The sequence below is a fragment of the Schistocerca americana genome, chromosome 4, assembly GCF_021461395.2.
Source record: "Schistocerca americana isolate TAMUIC-IGC-003095 chromosome 4, iqSchAmer2.1, whole genome shotgun sequence".
Lineage (NCBI taxonomy): Eukaryota > Metazoa > Arthropoda > Insecta > Orthoptera > Acrididae > Schistocerca > Schistocerca americana.
In genome coordinates, this window is record NC_060122.1 from 723943453 (window position 1) to 723966478 (window position 23026).

Consider the following 23026-nt stretch of genomic DNA (forward strand, 5'->3'; position numbering starts at 1 on the left):
AGTGAAAAACAGGCCTGAAGCTGAACTCCTGAGCATAGAAAAACATTATGAAGCAACAGCAGTGCAAATGAATGTAAAAAATAGGAAAATAACAGTCATGTCAATGTATAGATCACCATGTGGAGATGCAGATTTTTTTAAAAAATAAGATTGAAGAACTACTGAGCATCTCACATCATCAGAAGTCATCAATAATTCTATGTGCGGAATTTAATGTCAATATGTTGGTAGATAGTCCATTTAAAATTAAATTCCTCAATATTCTACACAGTTTCAACCGATATTCTAATATAAGCAATCCTACAAGGGTAACAAACATTTCAGAAAGTCTTATAGATAATATATTTTCAAATATAAAAAGCCCAGATACAGAAGGTTTGAATATTGACCTAGGAATATCTGATCATAACGCACTTATTATTAAAGTGCTCACAGTTCCAGTACATACAAAAGCAGTACTGCTGCAAACAATGTTTTCTCCTCTCTTTTCATGACAAATTTTGAAATGTGCTTTCCAAAAAGATTAGTTAAAATTAACTCATCTAGCCATAGACACACAAATTATTGGATTACATCTGGCATTAAAAACTCTTCCAAGACTATGAAAAGACTAAACTCTGAAATTAAAACCAATACTGACACTAATTTCAAAAAACATGTTAGTAACTACAAAAACGTATATAGAAGCGTAATTAATCCAGAAAAAGTATTAAGTAACAATAACTAATAAGGAAGTCAGACAATAAATCAAGGACCACATGGAAAATTGTTAAAAGTGAAATAGGAAAAAGCTCTAAAGACCAGGATATTGTACTTCAATCTAGTGACAACATTGAAATAAAGAAGGAAGTCTAGCCCAATTACATTAACAACTACTTTCTAAGTGTACCTGATAAATTAAGCAAGAGCTTTACCAAAGAAGTGAAAGCAACAGCTCCAAAAGTAGTCAATAGCATGATAATAAGTTCCACTAATAAATATGAAATACTGAAAGTAATTAAGAGTATGAAACCCAAAATGTCTGCAGGACTGGACGAAGTGCCACTGACAATAATAAAAAAAGTCGCCACACAAATCTTGGAACCACTGGTACATATTACCAATTTATCATTCAGTGAATGTGTGTTCCCCCAATAGCTGAACATTTCTAAGGTTAAACCATTATTCAAAAATGGGGATATACATAAGGTAGAAAATTATAGACCTAAATCCCTCCTTCCATCTTTATCAAAAATTTTTGAAAAACTGATGAAAATTAGACTCATAAGCTACCTTGACACCTTCAGTCTTCCAAATGTAATCAACATGGTTTTCAAACAGGTTACAGCACAGAAACAGCTATACAGGCGTATATGGAGGAAACTATTAGAAATTTAGACCATAACAAATGTGTGGTAGGAATCAACCCAGATCTTTCCTATGCCTTCGATATAGTAGTGCATCAAATTATCCTTGACAAACTGGAGGCAATAGACATCAGAGGAATTGGCTGGAAATGGTTTGAATCCTATCTCCAAGATAGGAAACCTCATCTCAGAATAAGGAAAAAATAAAGTGGGTTTCTGATGGTAAGAAAGTGGCAGTAGGTATCCCTCAGGGTAGTGTTCTTGGCCCCCTATTATTCCTAATCTATAAAAATGACATTGAAAGGCCCAACAGATCATCAAAAATTATGTTATTTGCAGATAATACAAGCATAATTATAAGTGATGACAGCAAATTCTTATTCATGACAGCTGAAAAGGTTCTGAAGAGTGTACAACAGTGGTTTTACGCTAAGAAGTTAACACTCAATTTAAATAAAACAAGTTACATACAGTATGGTAAAGTAAATGAGAAGGATGATCACCATTGATCATTGAGTGACCATGAAATAGAGAAAGTATGGTCTAAAATATTTTTGGGCCTGTACATTGATCAGCACTTGAGCTGGAAGGACCATGTCACGTACACACCCAAAAAACTCAATTCAGCATGTTTTGCACTGAGAATAATTTCTAGGGTTTGCAGTGCGGAGTGTACAAGATTAGTGTATATGGCTTATTTCGATTCTGTTGTATCCTATGGAATACCATTCTGGGCTGCAAGTAAATGTCACTTGAGAGAGGTTTTTAAATTACAGAAAAGGACCATTAGAATTATTACACACACCTCCCCACAAACACACTGCCAGCCCTTGTTCATGCAGCTAAACATACTTACAGTACCATCTTTGTGCATGTTAAAAAGCATACTTCATACAAGAACACACTTGAGTAGTTTACATGTAAATTCAGATCTTCATGACTACAATACACGTATCTGTAAGAATCTGCATGTAGACAGAACAAGAAAAACAAAACTCAAAAACATGTGAGCCACTATGGAATAAAGCTTTATAATGCTCTGCCACTCTGCATCAGAGGAACAGAAGATGAAGGAAAATTTAAGTCAGAATTAAAAAAAGTTTATGATGAATAAATGTTTTTATAGCATAGAGGAATATTTTGAATCCTTAAATCACTAACTGATAGTTATATTGTCAATATCATGTTCTCACTGTCAGTTCTATGTCTCATTTATACTCCTTTTAACTCAAAAGTTATGTGTAATATGTATTTTCCAAAATGTACAAAATATATATAAATCCATGTTATATATAAATCCATGTTATATATAAATCCATGTTAAAGGAGCATGTAAAAGAACAACACAATAATTCAATGTTTTAATTTTCAACATATTATATAATGTCAGTTTTATGTGTTTTAATTCAATGTTTTAATTTTCAACATAATGTTAATTTTGTGTGCTTGATTTGTAATATTCTGCTGTCCATATTCTGGACAGTATTATAACAATTCCTATATCATGTAAATGATGAAAAGGATGATAATAAATGTAATGAAATGCAAAAAATGAAAGGAGACTGTTCAAGCTGGTGGAGGCTCTGTAATGGTGTGGGGCGCGTGCAGTTGGACCCCTAATACGTCTAGATACAATTCTGACAGGTGACACGTACATAAGCACCCTTTCTGATCGCCTGCATCCATTGATGTCCGGTGTGCATTCCGACGGACTTGGGCAATTACAGCAGGAGAATGCAACACCCCACATGTCCATAATTCTTACAGAATGGCTCCAGGAGCACTCCCCTGAGGTTAAACACACCGACTGGTTATCAAATTCCCCAGAAATGAACATTATTGAGGATATCGGGGATACCTTGCAATGTGCTGTTCAGAAGAGATCTCCACCCCCTCATACTCTTACTGACTTATGGACAGCCCTGCAGGATTCATGGTGTCAGTTCCACCCAGCACTACTTCAGACATTAGTCGAGTCCATGCCACATTTTGCCGCAGCACTTCTGTGTGCTTGTGCGGGCCCCTACGATTTTAGGCAGGTGTAAATGTTTCTTTGAATCTTCAGTATATAATAAAATGCATAGATGTAAAACGTTTTTAAGCTTTGTGTTACTTATAGTAAATGAGTGTTATTTTTAAGTAAATGATATTGTTCAGATGTCACACAAATATATTGTCTGAGGACATGCAAACAGTTTTTACAGTGGCAATAACACATGCACCTAGCAATTCCAAGGACAAGCTGAACAATTTCCTAAATTTCCAAGAGGTCTGTGGTCTATGCAAACACTTCTTGAACAAGATATTTCGCACAGACCACAGATCTCTTGGAAATTATCCAGCTTGTTGCTGCTTGTCTACTTCTGCTCACTTACTTGCCAGTCTTTAATAGTATTCATGGTTGTATTTCAGACTGGCAACTAAATGAGCAGAAGTACCCTAGAATTCGATCTAAATTACTCGAAAGTGCAACTCTAAGAATTTTTCCTGAATTACCACAGTATTTAAGTAAACCAACAAAATCTGTCTGAGAATTATTTCCTGATTTACTTAGGTTCTAATGAAAGAATATTGGAGGAAGGGCAAGCTCTTCGTAAGAGAAAGGAGGGCTGGCTTGCAGAAAGTTTGACTAAAAGCTTTACAGACTATCTGAAAATATATGTAATATTTATAGGAAGTGACAGGTCGTACCATACTGTAATAAATGAGTCATTATGTTTCTACAGGTTACCAATGGAGCGAATTAAAAAAATTCAAACTAGTCTAAAGATCTACAGCTGTAAATTTTGACATCCCTACATAGTTAAACTGAAAATAAGTGAACTAAACCTATATTCAGTAATCTCATACCTTGTTCTCATATAACGATTTCTAATTTTTGAATGTTGTTTTTCTGATTTAGAAACGTGGTGGTAAAACGGAGTAAAGTAAACTACATACCAAAATCAGACACCACCATATAAAATCTTATCCTATCACAAAACGTTTAAAACATTTACACAAATTGAAGTTGTGTTCACACTGCGCATGTTTTCTTGCTTTGCGTAATTTTTTAAAATATTTCTTTAACTCTTGCTGCCACAGGTACAATACAACTTCTGGTCCCTCCATATAGAAGAAGTTTCAACAGCCTGTACGCAAAAGCATATGAGCCACTTCGATGTCATTCTTTATAATACTCTGCCAACATACATGAAGAGATTAGAGAGAGAAACAGCCTTTGTTCAGAGTTAAAATAATTTATTTTTGAGGAGTGTTCCTACAAACTAAATGAATATGTTAGCATATATAATTACTAGGCTCCCATTCGTTGTTGGGTTCTTTTGATTTGTTAACTGATGTACTTTCCATGCTGTGTTTGTCTTTGCAAAGAATATTTCTGTTGTTGGTTTTCTATTTCCTCTGTCTCAGATGCAGTGTAATACAGCTCCTATGAGAAGGGATGCGGAAATAGCCTAATTGTAATGGTTAAGGTGTTGTCAGGTTTTGATGTGTTTGCGCATGATAGTTTTTTAGCAGTGCTACATGATGTGCTCATGCGTTTTATTTTTTGAGGAATGCTTTAAATCGAATTTTCATGATTTATTTGCATCATTGACTGACTTATTACGTATTTTGTCCTTTTCTGTAGTGAACTGTAATTTGTTCAAATAATTTCTCTTTTTGGTTAGCATTTTTATTTTAAAAATTTCTTGTTTATTGATTTTCTCTTTGTGCATGTTGCAGTCACAATGTAGACGACGTATTTTGTGTTTGCCCTTCCTGTCATGTACTGAGCAAGGGGACTGAGGTTGATTCTCTGTCCAGCCACCCTCTCTTGCGTTTTCTATGGTTTCCCCTTGTTGCATGCCGTGGTGGTAGCTTCATAAGGCCATTGCCGATTTCCTGCCCTATCTTCACCTTATCCTATCCTATTTTGTTAATGTTTTATGTGTATATATTGTTTTGTAATGTTTATGACATGTCCGATACTATTGTACTAAATGGGCTGTGGACGGATAAATAAACAAATTAAATGTTCCGCTTTTGTGTTTCATGATTTTCGACATTTGTTAAAAGTGCTTTTGTGTTTGTTTAAAGTAATAGATATCAATGATACGTTCGTGTGTGCAGGCTTTAAATGCATGGTTGCATGTATTAGAAAGCGAAAAAGCTTTGTTTTTTTAATTCGCAACTTGACGTCCATGCTGTGTGTCCGTCCGTCTATATGACATCTGCACCGTTTTGTAACATTGAAGGCTCTGGCTTGCGTAGAGTAGGCTACAGTTTTTTGCTATTTGTTCGCTGACGAAATTCATGCCATGTGTGTTGTCTGTGTATGAAAAAACCTGCTACTATTACAGCTATAGCATTTGACGGTGCCCACGTGCACATGGGGCACCCAAAACCGGATTTCATAAACCGATTTCTCAATACCGCTTCTGAGTGGTCTTATAAACGCTTTAGAACTGAATCGGGAAATCCGCTTCTAGTTGCCGGATTTCCAATTCCACAGTAGGTTTTTGCTCCAATGTAAACGCAAGCGGTCTTGAAACGTGCTTGGGCTGTCAGGTTTCGCCTTGTTTTTAAAAAAACTTCGTATAATATGGACGGAGTGGCTTTATGTGCAGTGAATGAACTGAAGAGAAATTAGTGATTGTGCTGATTAACTTAAAAACTGTAACAGCTGTTTTCCAGGCGTCATATTTAACTGGGATAGCAAATCCGCTCCAGACCATAACAAGTAAACACGACAGCGAAAAACGGTTTTCGAAATTTGGTTTTCGTCTTTCGGAAGATGGATTGCATGTAAACGTAGAGGGTGATGTTGCCTCCCGTTCCTTTCACGTCTAGTGAATCGGTGGTGTCAGGTGCTTTCCATGTCTTTGTCACTAAAGATGTTTGGTAAATTTGTCATATTTGTGAAAAGGGCGGTAAAATTTGGTTCGATGTAATATGTCATATGGTTGTTGTGATATGATTCTCTACGAAGGAAGATGTGTGATCCTGGAGGTGTTCTTTCGATACTGTGCGCTCATTTGAGTTTGTTGTTGAATATTCCTATAAAACCTGAGCATTTCAAATCAGCAAAGTTCAATGAGAATAAGGAGAATAATGTGAGTGAATTTAAGTGAGTTGATTGTTGTCGTCACGAATAACAGTTTAATTTGATTCAGGTTGTTACTTACTGGTATTTCACTTGGTTGACGAACACTTTACTGAAGGTGTAACACACCGATCGGAAATATTCAAAACTTTTTTTTTAACTGAAACAGGAAGCGAGATGGTTCTCTGACACAGTTCAATGTTAATTCTTTATCATTTCTTTGTTTACTACATTAGTACATAAGTCATTTGCAGACTTATCACTCCAGTTCAGTATTCCTGTAGACGGTAAAAACTGTCGTAATTTTTACAAGCTAGCAAATGACAACAGCTCATAAACGCCTTTGTGCGTTACAAATAATGTATGTGGTCGAAGGCTATTCTTATATTCGTAGATAAACTGAATTGGATCTATTAATATTATAAAAACATAATGACAAAACAATTATTTTGAACAATAGGGTGACATTTTTAATTTGGTGTTCCCTCAGTAAGATGATGGAGTCTTCATTCCAGCTGGAAAGCGCCCATTGAATGTTTCTAGAACCTATGATGAGTATCCAAATCCAGTCGTAATTGCAACCATCTTCTGTGCAGAAGCAACCCACCAAAGTGCCTGTTTTTGTAAAAGCAGTTTCACCACTTCATAAGGTTAATGTTTGTTTCAGTTTTGTGTGCTTAGTGACAACTACTCCCACATTCTGGTTAACAAAAGAACAAGGAAAAACCAGAGAGACAAGATGTGATGAGTAAGGTGGCTAGTCCTGGGAGCACCAGAATGATAGATGTTTTTATTTCCATGCCAAACTGTAGTCTGATAAGGACTTCAAGGTATAGTACAGTTGGCTAAAGGAGATTCTTGATAGCTGGCAGCACTCTTACTGTCTCTCATCTGTGAAGAGCTAATGGTTTGAGGTGAAAACATTAGTCGCCTATAGAGCTGCAACAACACTTATCTATTGTCAAAGAGATATTTACAAAATTGTGTTAGATGATTGGATAAGGTAGACTTATGAACCAGCTGCTGGAAGCCCACAGTAACTGTCAGGGATCAACTTTTGCCAACTCTACTATAGTAATGCTAGTTGACTGCAGCGCTTTTGATAATAAATGCAAAATAGACAGTCCATTTCATGCAGAGAATGTAAACATTGTTTTCATATAGGTTCTTACCAGCTTTTGTTCTGTCATCATTTTGATGTAGTCTTTTACCGGCTTCATTTCAGGGTCATACCCTCAATAGAAAATCTCCTTGCCTATGCAGGGTTTAGATAAAAGCCTAATGTTAGCACATTGTGTTATGCGTGCAACTGCAAAATTTCCATAAACATTAAATGGGTTTTATGAAATGAAGTGACAGTTGTCCCACTGATTTACATCATTGTGTAAGAGAAGGCCCACAATGTAAGGAATGTCATAAATACCTCGTAGTCTATAGGAAAGAAATTCTGGATGTTTGTAAGCCCTTCTTTATAAAGCATATGAATGAGATTGATACTGACTGGACGGGAGGAAAATGAAATGATACAAGCTAAGTCTCAGGGGTTTCCTGATGCTCGCTGCTAACGAAACCACTTGAATATGACCTCTTAAAGCTCTTTGTTTTCTGCTGTTTTTATTCTTTTTCTCAACAAACTTCCATCTTCATTTTTAACAACAGACACACAGTTTAAAATTAAGGGCTTTTTTTCTGGACTTGTTGATGCTCTCGTGTCAAACATCTCAGCCGATCACTTACCACTTGTGCCTTTGTCTTATTGTTCAAGGACTTTTATTTTACCCGCCAACGATAAGACAGTGTGTTTACTTCTATAAGACTTATGTGGCACGGTATATTAAAGCTGACACACAAAACAAAATAAGACACAGAATATGCAAGATATAGCAACAAATCAGCGTACCCATTAAGTCACAACACAGACTAATGTAGGCCGTACTGAATGATGGGCACCACAAACGCAACCATGTGCATACTGTACTTGTTGTTCACAGCAAGATTTTTTTCTTTTAATACATGTGCTGTGGATTGGTTTTACGGTGGTAAGGAAACATTCAGTGTACTGTACACTGTAAGAACTATTTACGAAAACCAACAATTTTAGTCATACAGTACACCGAGCGAGGTGGCGCAGTGGTTAGCACACTGGACTCGCATTCGGGAGGACGACGGTTCAATCCCGTCTCCAGCCATCCTGATTTAGGTTTTCCGTGATTTCCCTAAATCGTTTCAGGCAAATGCCGGGATGGTTCCTTCGAAAGGGCACGGCCGATTTCCTTCCCAATCCTTCCCTAACCCGAGCTTGCGCTCTGTCTCTAATGACCTCGTTGTCGACGGGACGTTAAACACTAACCACCACCACCACCAGTCATACAGTACAAATTTTGTTTTCCTCAAAGCAATCTGGATAATTGGTGATACAGAAAGTTTGAGTTCATATAATTGGAATTCGGTTGTACATACGTGGTGAGCTCAGTGTCCCAAGTTATTGCAGCACCTACTTCCTTTCCTTTGCTGCAATCTCTCACCTCTGACTACCCTTGCTTCTCATCTTTTTCATGGTGGCAACTTTTGATGTCATCCTGGCTATTCCTTAGGTTCTGGTTTCCTTTCTTGCAATATTCTTTCATTCCTGGCAGTTTGTCTGAAGTAGTCCCCTTCTGCATTTGACCTTCATTTTGTACCCCCACTCCCACTTGGTGCCACTCTCCCTCCCCGACCGAAGAAATGCACGTCTTCTTGGGCACCCGCTTGTGTTTAGACTCCCTTCTGGGACCCCTCTCCCTGGCATCCTGCTACCACAACTCAGCCACAGTTGCCCGTTCTCCTTTGGTTTTGGACCTTTAAAAAGTGTGCTCTCCTTCTGTGCACTGCCCTCCTCAACCTATGAAAGAGAGAAGAAAAAGAAACATAACTCCTAGGGTAAGTTCTGCCCCCCCCCCCCCCCCCAAGTGCCTCCAGAGGTGTGACATTTCCCCTCAAAACCTGAGTCCCTGTTACTTATGGATGTTATCCTGTCATTGTTGGTGACGTATGGTGACCTGTCAGTGTGATTGGCTCCAGCCTGTTAGCTTCCCATTTGGATACCTGGTCTGTGATTATTCAATAGAACTGTAATAAATACTGTCATCTTCCAGAGTGTCAATCCCTTATTGCCTTTTACTTGGCAACTTGTGTCACTCTCCAGGAATCTCTTCTTACTGACACTCACTCACCAAATCTTTGTGGGTTCCGTGCTTTCCGTCCAAACTGATTTGCCCCTTTGAGGGTGTCTTGTGGTGGCTGCACGTTGCTCTGTACAAATGTTGTTAGAGTACATGGATCCCTCTTTGTACCCCATTGGGAGTGGTTGCCATGTGGGTCCACTTGGATTCTGCCATCACAATTTGCAGTCGCTATCTCCCTCCTGACAGACCATCTACATCTGCTACCCTGACTGCCCTTCTTCATCAGGACCCCCCCCCCCCCCCTCCCCGTTCCTCCCTTTGTGGGGCAGTGCTTATGCGGATGGGGGTTCCTCATTGTCCAATTTCTTGCAGACCATAATCTGTGCCTTGTTAATGATGGTTCCCCTGCTTATTTTAGGCGTGTCCTTAAACCTGACAAGGAACCGTCATCCCTTGATATTTATATTCCTTTAATCTCGGTGCCTTTTATTTTCTTACCAGTGCGGCTTTTGGGAGGGATGGTCTCCAATCAGTCATCTGCTTCAATTGGTAACCCAGTTCAGCAGGCCTTTACTCAACATCAAATCTTCTCACAGTTTGCTTTGATCTTCGTAAGATGCCGGCCGCTGTGGCCATGCGGTTCTAGGCACTTCAGTCTGGATCCGCGTGACCGCTACAGTCGCAGGTTCGAATCCTGCCTCGGGCATGGATGTGTGTGATGTCCTTAGGTTAGTTAGGTTTAAGTAGTTCTAAGTTCTAGGGGACTGATGACCACAGATGTTAAGTCCCATAGTGCTCAGAGCCATTTGAACCATCTTCGTTAAGACTTAAGACACAGCTTGGTGCCATCATATTCTTCATATGCTCCACGAGTGGGGTCTTTGGGGCTCCCTCCTGATTTTTACTTGCCTGTTCCCGTTCATAGTCAGGGTTGGCTCACTATGGACCCAGAAAAATGGTGTTCCACAGGGCTCCATATTAAGTGTCCTTTTGCTAATCACTATCAATGGACCAGTGACCTCTGCGAGACTGTTGGTCACCCTGTTCTGTATGTGGATAATTTCTGTATTTGGGCTAGCTTCCACTCGGTGGTCTCCATAGAATGACAGCTCCAGGGCTGGGGTGCTTCCCCGTGGACACACACACACACACACACACACACACACACACACACACACACACACACACACAGTTTTCAATTGTCTTCCCTTAAGTGGAGGGTGGCACTTTTCTGTCACCATACTATTGTCCATCCTAATCTGGAGCTCTTCCTCGATGCCAAGCACCTGATCGTGGTCCCCCAGTTCTGTTCCTTACGTTCTTGGGTCTTTTTTTGACAACAAGCTAAGTTGGTTGCCCCGTAGGCATCACCTGAAGGGGGGCTGCTTTCGTGAACTCAGTGGGCTTCCTTGCCCACACCTCTTGGGGCGCAAATCATTCAATCCTTCTCCGCCTTTACCAGCCATTAGTTCTCTCTTGTCTGGACTATGGTTGTAAAGTTTATGGGTCAGCTGCCCTTTCCACACTGCTCATCTTGGACCAGGTTCACCATCATGGATTCCCTTTAGCCTCTGGTGCATTTCGCACTAGCCCTGTTGATGGTCTTCTGGTTGACATTTGGATCCCTCCCCTTTTGATTTGGCAGTCCCAGCTCCTGTTTCCCTATCACTATCCACTTTCCCCTGCTCAACCTTCCCATTCTATTCTTTTTGCGGCTTCATGCCATTGCCTGCTGGTGGGCAGGCTTACTTGTATCTGTTGGGCTCTGCCTCTTCTCTCTGCCATGACTTCCTTCACTCTTCCTTGTCTTCTTCCTCATGTTCTCTCCTGACAACCCCCCCCCCCTCCCCCCCCCCTTCCCTTTGATTGGTTCCTCGGCCAAGGATTAAGATGGATTTCTTCCAGGGTCCGAAAGCTTCCATTGCTCCAATGGTGTTCCGCTGTTTGTTCCAAACACACTTATAGAAGTTTCAGGGTGCCATTGTGCTTTTACACTGTGGACTCTAAATCTGCTGATCATATTGAATATGCCTTCACATCTTCTGTTGGCACGGAACTCCATCTCTTGCCTGTCGTGTATGGGGTGTTTACTGCGGAATTTATGGCTGTCTATAGGGCACCCTGTTTTATTAAATGGTCCTCCGCCACTCGAGTTTTGTTACATGATGACTCAATGAGAGGCTTTCAGGCTACTGCTCGGTTTTTGGTCCCTGCCATCCGTGACCTCACCAGTCTTCGTGATGCTGCTTGTTCAGTTAACTTCCTTTGGGTTCTTGGCCAATAGGTATCCCGGGTAATGAAATTGCTGATATCTGGATTGGAGGAGGAGGGTGGGTGGGGGGGGGGGTTATGGCTTTACATCAGATCCCTTTTTGCTCAGTCGTGGACTGACACTTAGGATGCTACCCCACTGTTGGATAAATGTGCCGCCATCAAGGAGACTCCCATTGTATGGCGTTCTTCCCTGTGCCTCTCCTGGCCAGAATCTGCCACCCTCTGCTGTCTCCGCATTGGCCATACTCTTTTTCTTTGCCGAAAATAGTTTGTACTCTCAGGTATAAGTCCTTGAATTTTCCTCAGGAATTTGAGTCCCTCAGTTAGCGTACCCATTGGTTATGGATGCCTTGGCTGTGCCTTCACACTAGCCAGGGTCTCCACGCCTTTTCCCTGCATTTTGTGTGGTCTGTTATGCTTTTTTGTTGCCCCTTTTCTTGAGTCTTCTTCCCCTGATGTTGTCCCCATTGTACTGTGATAATGCTGCAGTGTAGGTGTCGGGATGAGTCGGTGGCGGTACTGGTGCCCCAATTTGCATAGCATTTCTGGAGTTCCCCTGCTCTCCCCATTTCTACCCCACTCCTGTTCTTACATCTTCCTGCAGCCCTGATGTCACTTTTCCTTCTTTGTTTGCATGTTATCCCTTCCCCTTGACTGGACTGTGCTTTTTATGTTGTTCCTTCCTTGATTTCTGCCATCCTAGATCATGGGACCAACAACCGCGCTGTTTGGACCACTCGCCCAAATCAATCAACCAACCAACCATTCATTTTCCGAATTTTTCTGTAGTATACAGACTGATGAAGAAAACCTTACATAGCACCTAATGCATGCAGTGTTAAACATTGTGTGTGCACAATACCTGTGTAAGCTCCTATTTGTGCTTCAAAGCCAACACTGTACCCAGTTTGGCATGATGGGTTTGTTATGTATCCTTTTGGTTGAGCCCCCTGACAACACAGGGATCACACTGCTGAATGAGCTGCAAGCCAAGCATGCCAAGGAGTAGCCTTCTTGGGGTATCAGGAGTCCTGGTAATGTCCATCACGCCAGACTGCTTTTGCTGTAGCTGGGTGGCACCTGTGGGGAGAGCCCATGATAGAAGTAGGTCATAACAGGGTGGATGTTTTGCACACGAAATGTCTTAAATTACAGTGAAACAATCTCTGTTCTGATCCAGCTGTTTCCTTAAATAGGAATAGAAATTGAAAGATACGTAGTTACTAACCTGCTGCTGTCCTTATCATAGCTACCCATGAGAAGAGGGACAAGCCAAATGCCTAGGAGTGCAACAATTTACCCAGTACTTAATATGTACTTGAACTGGTGGGGATACTTTCATTGTGAGAAAATCATTATTTTGTGTGGAAAATACTGAAGATAAATTTGGAGAAGCTGAGTCATTGGGAAAAATGTGCATTGTATCACTCTTGATAAAAGACTTCTGTGCTGCACAGTCGACAGCTCTTCGGGTATGTGACTGTCTGGATGAAATACCAGTTAGCATTGCTCCACATAAGGCTCTCAATGTGATCCAAGGAATCATCTTCCACTGAGACCTTACACTCCAAACAGGCGTAGAACTACTGGTTAATCTAGAGAGGAGAGGTATACCTTTTGTCTGACCCATCTGAAAAGGTCCCAAGGATAATAGACCTTTGTTGTAACCTTTGGAGCAAATGTCCTCCTATAAAAAGTCAGTCATGGTGTACAGGTGGGACATGAATCCTTACGTCCGTCCATGAGTAGTTTCCAAATTCTTGCACTGTGGTCGTATGTCATCCTACAGCACGTGGACCCAAAATGTGGTGTCTGGGGATGATTATTCCATGAAGGTAGTCCTTGTGGACAACCACATTCGTGTGTCAACTGCACTGAAAGCCAGCCTCCATGTTCATCATTTTCCTCTGTCTTCTAGAAGGAACGAGAATACAAGAATATAAATCTCTTGACTGTTATAGTCTTCGGTACATAAAATATATGTTGATATGACATCCAGTTATGTGAAACTCTCAGCCATCACTCAACTATGTCAATTTTTTTCAAAACCAGTTCTCCCACCACCCTTCTCTGTTGTAGTTCCTTCGACACCAACCTCGGGAACTCCTTCACACAACCGGCATCCGGAGCATATGCCTTCTCCGGCATCTACTGGTGATAGGACCCCCTCTCAGGGCCCTTTCCCAAAAAACCCAAAGATAGGGGTCCAACACCAATCAACGACTGAAGGCTCTGCGACTTGTGGCGTCGTGGGGCTGTCCACACTTCATCCATTCCCATGCTTGTAGTGAATAGGCTCTCACAAGAATCTTGGCCATCAAAGGTAGAGGAGGGGGAGAAGAAGAAGAAGAATTATTGAGACAAAGTTGTTCTGGTGACTGCGGAGGTGCTAGATCCCCCCACACTCTGATTCTGAAGCAGTTCTCATTGACAACCCTCATGATTGACAGTCAGTGATCATGGGGCGTGACTGGCTCTCCTGACCACTTCACACTTAACCTGGTCACCTGCGACATGATCATTCAGTGGAGCTGTAATGGATATTATTGCACCTGCTGTAAGTACATCATCTTATTTCCTCCTTTTCTGCAATTTGTATTGCTTTACAAGAAACAAACTTCACTGATGAGCATTTCCAAGTGCTCTCTGGTCTTTATGGGTTCTGTGTGAATCTGGCCTAAGAGGACATCTGGAGCAATCTATATGTTGATCTGGACTGATGTGATGAGTGAGTGAATTCCTCTTCTTACCACATTGAAAGCAGTGGGAGTGAAAAAGACCTCAGCGGTTGCCTTTGGTAATGTTTACGTATCTCCAGTCAGACCACTGTCTTACCTTGAGTTGACCACCTTAACCATACAATGACACACCCTTCCCTTTCTCCTAATGATGCGTACCAACCCCCGTGTTGAGGATTACCACACCATCTGGTAGGTGCCTTCTACTTGACCATCTTCTTACTGACCATAATCTCTGCCTCCTCATTGATGGCACCTACCCACTTCCGTGCCATCCACGAAACCTTTTCTGCTAATCTAATGACCTCTTCCCCCCAGTCTTGTGGCTCCGCTGCATGACCACTACATGGCATATGACAGTGACTACTTCTCGCTGATCCTGTCGCTTCCTTGCTGCTGCCAGATGTACCGATTACTGCTCTGGGTGCTTCTAAGAACTACGTGGCAATTAGATGCCTCTGCTAATTCCTTCACTCCATCTCTCTCAGATTGCATTGATGAGGAGGTGCAAGACATCTTCAGTATGATCATTCACGCTGCTGTAACTGCTGTTTCCCTTTCTACAGGTCCCCTTCACTACTTGCCAGTGCCACGGTGGACCAGACATTGCAGTAGGTGTTCAGGATCACATAAGAGCCCGATAATGTTAAAAGCAATGTCCTTCACAGACCACCTTATCACTTTTAAGTGACTGTGTGCCAGGGCCCGCTACCTAATTAAACACAGTAAGAGTGAATGCTGGGAGGACCATGCCTCCTCCCTGGGAATGTACGCCTCTTCATCGAAGGTGTGGGTCAAACTCCGCCAACGATCCAAGTTTTGGCCTTCGGTGTAGTCTTCATACCAATTCATCGTTTCTTGCTGAACAACTTGTGACACATGTTGGGACAGCATTGGGACCACCAACTCTACTTCTTTGACCAGCTCACTCTTTCATCCCTCTCATACTCTGTTTTAATTGCCTTTAGATGCAGTTTGGCTTCTTTCCTGCCGCAAGTTATTTTCTATTTTAGAGACAGCACTCTGTTGAATGGTGGCTGCTCTTTCATGCAAGTGTGCCCATAGGGTAGTTAGTAGTGGGATGGGGGGGAGGAGGTGGGCAGTAAGACCTGGGGTATGAGGTTTTATATTATTTTGGAAGTCAAATGGTAACTTATAAGGAGCCATAAGCAAGTTCCAATTGCAGCCCTGCTAATAACCAGCATAATACTGACTTTTAAAAGTCATTTTCTTGAAAGGAAAACACCTTACCGTACTGTATTTTTTTCCTTTCCTTAAGTGAATGGGGGGGGGGGGGGGGAGGGATGGCACTGTCCCCCTTGCCCTCCTGGGGGTGGGCACCCTTGCTTTGACACCTTGACTACTGTGCTTTGACATCTGGGCTACTCTGGAGCAGGGGTGGGATGTCTGTGGGTAGGACAACTCCCGTTGTGCTCAGAGTCCCAGGGATGCCCACCTGCTGCCGTACCTGTTTCTCTCTTCTTTTTACCATTATGGGTGGTCCAGCTGACGTCCATTACATTTTTAATCTTCTCACTTTTACTGTTCTCAATCTGCCTACTAGAAGACATTCTCTTTCTCTGTTCTGTAACTGTGTTTGCCATTTGTTGGTCTGGTGGGGGGCAGATGTGGGACGGGGCTTTTTTTTAATCTATTGGGTGAGCTGTGGGAGACCCCTGATCTGCTCTTACCTACGTACCAACCTAATCCATACAGTTCCCCATAAATTGTCTCTCAGCTTTGCCATCGGTATTGCCTTCAGTGCCTCCATTTTGCTGCTCCTCCATGCTTTCATCATTAGAACATGTTCTTCATGGAAACCACTAATCTGGATAATTTGGCCCTGGATAAAGTGGCTGATGGCCTTGCTGTTAAGTCCTGAATCCCCAACCAACAGTTGTCATCTGCAGCTGTCTGGTAGCCAACAGCTGATGTAGCAGAGTGTTATGACTATCGTACACATGATAGAAGCTGTGACCAAACTCTTGCTCTGGTAGCTATCCTATAAACAACTGTCAGTCACTTTGTTGATCCTATCCAGGAATACATTGTTTATTCTGTGACTATAGTCACAATAGATTTGACATAAGTATATGATTCATTGGTGCAAAACATTCTTTCTGCTGCTTTCTCATTGGGTGTTTACAACCAGCTACACATGCACCCTTGTGTTCTCTTCACAACTCTCTTCCTGTGTAATTGACATTGGTCCGCAGAACTTTTAAAGGCACTGCCCACACATTAGCAAAAACAGTTGTGTGTACTGGGAGACTTTTAAGAAATGAAATATCAGAGAGAAGTAATAAACTCGGCCCACACTTACAAGGGGAGGCCGCCAATTGTGAAATTCAGATTCGATTCATACTGCGCATTATAAAAGCTCATGGCCAGAGGTGTAATGTGGCAAAGCACCAAGATGCACTTCTCAGCCGTTGTCGAGAAAATCGACAGTTAAAAGAAACCGTTGCGGTGAAATACTCTCTACGATTAATAAGTTTCTACAGCGTCGTGGCGCAGCGGTAAGCAACCTTTTTTTGTAATTCAAATATACACTCCTGGAAATGGAAAAAAGAACACATTGACACCGGTGTGTCAGACCCACCATACTTGCTCCGGACACTGCGAGAGGGCTGTACAAGCAATGATCACACGCACGGCACAGCGGACACACCAGGAACCGCGGTGTTGGCCGTCGAATGGCGCTAGCTGCGCAGCATTTGTGCACCGCCGCCGTCAGTGTCAGCCAGTTTGCCGTGGCATACGGAGCTCCATCGCAGTCTTTAACACTGGTAGCATGCCGCGACAGCGTGGACGTGAACCGTATGTGCAGTTGACGGACTTTGAGCGAGGGCGTATAGTGGGCATGCGGGAGGCCGGGTGGACGTACCGCCGAATTGCTCAACACGTGGGGCGTGAGGTCTCCACAGTACATCGATGTTGTCGCCAGTGGTCGGCGGAAGGTGCACGTGCCCGTCGACCTGGGACCGGACCGCAGCGACGCACGGATGCACGCCAAGACCGTAGGATCCTACGCAGTGCCATAGGGGACCGCACCGCCACTTCCCAGCAAATTAGGCACACTGTTGCTCCTGGGGTATCGGCGAGGACCATTCGCAACCGTCTCCATGAAGCTGGGCTACGGTCCCGCACACCGTTAAGCCGTATTCCGCTCACGCCCCAACATCATGCAGCCCGCCTCCAGTGGTGTCGCGACAGGCGTGAATGGAGGGACGAATGGAGACGTGTCGTCTTCATCGATGAGAGTCGCTTCTGCCTTGGTGCCAATGATGGTCGTATGAGTGTTTGGCGCCGTGCAGGTGAGCGCCACAATCAGGACTGCATACGACCGAGGCACACAGGGCCAACACCCGGCATCATGGTGTGGGGAGCGATCTCCTACACTGGCCGTACACCACTGGTGATCGTCGAGGGGACACTGAATAGTGCACGGTACATCCAAACAGTCATCGAACCCATCGTTCTACCATTCCTAGACCGGCAAGGGAACTTGCTGTTCCAACAGGACAATGCACGTCCGCATGTATCCCGTGCCACCCAACGTGCTCTAGAAGGTATAAGTCAACTACCCTGGCCAGCAAGATCTCAGGATCTGTCCCCCATTGAGCATGTTTGGGACTGGATGAAGCGTCGTCTCACGCGGTCTGCACGTCCAGCACGAACGCTGGTCCAACTGAGGCGCCAGGTGGAAATGGCATGGTAAGCCGTTCCACAGGACTACATCCAGCATCTCTACGATCGTCTCCATGGGAGAATAGCAGCCTGCATTGCTGCGAAAGGTGGATATACACTGTACTAGTGCCGACATTGTGCATGCTCTGTTGCCTGTGTCTATGTGCCTGTGGTTCTGTCAGTGTGATCATGTGATGTATCTGACCCCAGGAATGTGTCAATAAAGTTTCCCCTTCCTGGGACAATGAATTCACGGTGTTCTTATTTCAATTTCCAGGAGTTTATATATAATTCCCGGCAATCAGTTGCAACAATTATGCATATAATAAGTTGTTGAAAGTCGTTTGTCGTGGAAAAACTGGCGACTTCGAACATCATTATGTTTTCCGCAAACAAAGTTGTATTTCACAAATGTTATTAATTATCTTCATAATGTTATCCACGTATAGCATAGTTAACGGAAGACGTAGAAACGATATTCCGAAACGAATACGTATAGCGTAAGTCAAACGTTCGAATTAGAGTAGAGACACCACGAACACAAATTTGCTGTGGCAGGTATGAAATATAAACTCCGTTACTCGCTCGTTACACTTGAAGGACAGATGTTGAATGGGCTGAAACGAGCCGCCGCATAACAGCGTAGTTGCGTGCTATCTTCGGAAGAAGGTAGATGCGGTCCCTAGCGCAACTTATAACATTGTCGAAAATCAGTGCGGACGGGAGAGCTTTGGTACACCCTGTTAAAAAAAAAGGGAAAAATGGAGGCGGTACAATTGGAGAGCGATCCGCCTTCACCAACATGCATAAGCAATTCATAAAAAAAAGTTGCATGGTGCGAGATTCGATCCGGCGACCTTTGGATTATGAACCCGAACGCTTACCGCTGCGCCACAACGCTGTAGAAAATTATTAATCGTAGAGAGTATTTCACCGCAACGGTTTCTTTTAACTGTCGATTTTCTCGACAACGGCTGAGAAGTGCATCTTGGCGCTTTGCCACATTACACCTTTGGCCATGAGCTTTTATTATGCGCAATATGAATCGAATCTGAATTTCACAATTGGCGGCCTCCCCTTGTTAAACTAAAATCGATGTTGGTGCTTCAACGAAATTTAGAATATGTAGCATTTTTTCTAGAACTAACAAGAGCATTTGTTTTTGCAGTGAGTGATTTGAGATGTTTGGTTGTGGCTTCCTAGACTAATACCATAATGTTGGAAACTGCAGGTTTCCTCTAAACACCTTAAGAGTGCATTACACATGAGAATTTTGGGGAGTTTAGGAAATCAGGTCTTTATTTCACTCCACGAGAAAGATATGTGACTGTCAATGACTGCACTTTTAATTCACATACCGTTTGAAACAATACAAATGGCAAAATTTCAGGTTTCGTGTTTGTTTCTGCTGCCATAAAATGGGATCTGCCTCTTATAATAATATTATTATTGTGTGTCATGGCATTTGATACGTGTGCCTCAAAATGGCAAACTGAATTGCTTTCACCACTAATAAATGTATTGATGGCAATGAGCAGTGTTTATGGTTTTTGTTGTTGTTGTTGTGGTCTTCAGTCCAGAGACTGGTTTGATGCAGCTCTCCATGCTGCTCTATCATTTGCAAGCTTCTTCATCTCTAAGTAACTACTGCAGCCTACGTCCTTCTGAACCTGCTTAGTGTATTCATCTCTTGGTCTCCCTCTATGATTTTTACCCTCTGCGCTGCCCTCCAATACTAAATTAGTGATCCCTTGATGCCTCAGAACATGTCGTACCAAGGGTTGAATGAAAAGTAATGCCTCCACCTTTGTTAATTGGGTTTGGATGGGAATATTTTAATAAGTCAAATGCAGAAATAATCCTTAGAATGTGATCTTTAATTACCAATATTCACTTTTCCACATAATCACCAGCGAATGGGATACATTCCTGCCAACGATGAACAAGCTTTCTGAAGCCGTTACAGAAGAAGTCGACACTCTGATTCCGCAACCACAGTCTCACAGTTCTCTCATAATGGTGTACCCACTTTTCGTCTCCTGTCACAATTGAATGGAAAATGGTGTCACCTTTATTCTCGTAACGTGAGAGGAGTTCCTGGCATATTTCAAGTATGTGCGCTTTCATTTCAGGAGTCAGCATCTGGGGTACCCATCGTGCTGCACAGATCTTGCGATAGCCAAGCAAAGCAATAATATGAGCCACATGTTCTTGTGAAATGCCAATTGTGCTTGCAGTTTCTTTCTTTCAATCTGTCAACATTTTGTTTGTGAATCTTGGTGGTTGCGGTCAAGGGATGTCCAACTCTGTTTGTCATGCAGGTCAGATGTTCCCGCCTCAACGTCTTTAAACTTACTCGCCCAACGATCCCCCTGCGGGTCCGGGGTAACAATAGGCCCGAGGTATTCCTGCCTGTCGTAAGAGGCGACTAAAAGGAGTTTCAACTGTTTCGGCCTTCCATGTGATGGTCCCCCTTGGGGTTTGACCTCCATTTTTCAAAATTCTACAGAAGTATGAGCCTTTTGGGGAAGGACGCCTTACGTGGTGTACCACTGGTCCTCAGTGCACTAAGACCTTGGCACTCAGCATTGTACCGGCGTTGTAACCATACCCACTACTCCTCAAATTGGGCCTAAACGCCTGATGGGTTGTACAAGTTACGCCCATAGTGCGTCCCCATCTGCACCTACGATCATGATGGACTTTCCATGGCACCAGAAATCCAGCACGGTAGCCAGCCCGTTGTGGTGGGGTCGTCATGTACCCTCTAGGTTGTAGCTACCTGACAACACAGGGGTTGTACTGCCGATAGCTGAGCTGCACCCTCGCCACGTCGGCCAAGGAGTAGATGCCCGTCTCCTTGGGGCATCAGGACTCCCCGCAACGGTCATCCTGCCAGGTGGCCCTTGCTGAGGCTGGGTGGCACCCGTGGGGAGAGCCCCTGGTCGGAGTGGGTGGTATCAGGACGGACGTTTCGCAGATGAAACGTCAACACGTATCAGGTCGCTCTGCGGCCGAGTCTTTCAAAAGGAAAGGTACTGTCTCTAGTTCTGGTTCTCCTGCCCTTTCTCCCTTGGCCACTCCCTGGGAGGAGGGACAGGCCCGCCGGCTTGGGGCGAAGTACTTCCCCCGCTATTTGGTCTGTTCTCGAACCGATGGGGGGACGTTCGCCACCTCCAAGCCCATGTTCTTTGTTCAGCACATTGAGGACATCTTCGGGGAAATCGAGGCTCTCAGTAAGATGCGTTCGGGGTCCGTTCTTATAAAGACCACCTCCTCCACACAGTCGGCGGCGCTCCAGGCGTGCGACCGCCTAGGGGCATCCCAGTGTCCATTGTCCCGCATCTGGCACTAAATAGGACGCAGGGGATTATTTTTCATCAGGACCTCCTGCTGCAATCTGATGAGGAGCTCAGGGCCAACCTGGAGCGCCGAGGTGTGCATTTCGTCCGGCGAGTCCAGCGCGGCCCCAAAGACCGTTGCATCGACACCGGGGCCTTTATCGTCGCCTTCGAGGGGGACGTTCTCCCGGAGAAGGTAAAGGTGATGTGCTACCGGTGCGACGTGCAACCTTATGTCCCGCCTCCTATGCGCTGTTTTCGGTGTTTGCGCTTTGGGCACATGTCGTCACGGTGTGAGGCTGAGCCCCTTTGTGGCAATTGTGGACGTCCTCTTCGTGAGGAACATACATGCACCCCACCACCTCGGTGCGTTAATTGTCCTGGCATCCACTCGCCTAGATCCTCAGACTGCCCCGCATATCAGAAGGAGAAGAAGATACAAGAACTCAAAACTTTGGATCGTCTCTCTTATTCTGAGGCCAGGAAGAAGTATGACCGCCTCCATCCCGTGCCGTTGACCACTTCGTTTGCCTCAGTTGTGTCCACTCCTTCCGCGGTATCCTCACCCCTATCCTGTCCCCCCTCCGCCTCCTCCCCCCATCCGGGGTCTCTGCCTCCGCCTCCCAAATCCCTCCCTTCCAAATCCTCCTCCCCCGTGGCCCCCGTCCCCTCTGCCCCAGGGGCCACCCTTCCTCCTCCTCCTCCCCCCCCCCCCCCCCCCACTCCCCCCGCCGCCTGAGAAGTGATCTTCTTCTCAGGCGTCCATCGGGGAAACGTTCCGGACCCCAGCTTCCGAGGTCCGGCGTTCCAAAACGGACCCCGCGCGTGAGGACCTTCTTCGGGTCCAGCCAACCATCCCTGTGCCTCCTCGGACTTCCAAGAAGGCCTCCAAGAAAAAGTCTCTATCCCCCTCTCCACCCCGGCGCGTTTCGTCTCACGCTCCATCTGTGAGTCGCTGCTCCCGGCTGTCCTCAGTTTCCCCGGGACGCTCTGCTGCCAGGCGCTCAGCTGGCCTCTCGTCGGCAAATGATGCTGCCCCTCCTACACCACCAGGGACAGCGGCCGCAGCTGGCGACGACTCGATGGAACAGGATCCGCCTCCCGCCGGTTGTAGCGTTGTTCCCTCGAAACCTGGCCCTCCGCGGCTGTCGAGGTGACCAGCTCTTCCCCCGTCTTGTTCCCCCTCTTTTTTGACTAGCGATGGCCTTGTTACATTGGAACATAAGAGGTATTTGATCTAATCAGGAGGAATTACAACTGCTCCTCTGCTTGCACTGTCCGCTCGTCCTTGGTCTCCAGGAAACCAAGTTGCGCCCGACTGACCGTATTGCCTTTACCCACTATACCTCGGAGCGGTATGACCTCACCCCTGTGGATGGTATCCCAG

At 44.1% G+C, this 23026-nt stretch overlaps 1 protein-coding gene across 4 annotated transcripts in view; it reads left to right on the top strand.

Moving 5' to 3' along the window:
• Nucleotides 1-6248: 6248 nt before the first annotated feature.
• The window catches only part of LOC124612731 (tubulin epsilon and delta complex protein 1-like), a 145550-nt gene continuing 128772 nt past the window's right edge, over nt 6249-23026 (top strand). For 3 of the 4 annotated variants that reach the window (XR_006979567.1, XM_047141102.1, XM_047141103.1), the window contains exon 1: nt 6249-6442. Coding sequence is in view for 2 of the 4 variants with exons in the window: in XM_047141102.1 (XP_046997058.1) it covers nt 6323-6442 (120 nt within the window). In the remaining 2 variants the exon portion in view is untranslated. The remainder of the gene's footprint in view (nt 6443-23026) is intronic. The other variant, XM_047141104.1, reaches the window with a different exon arrangement.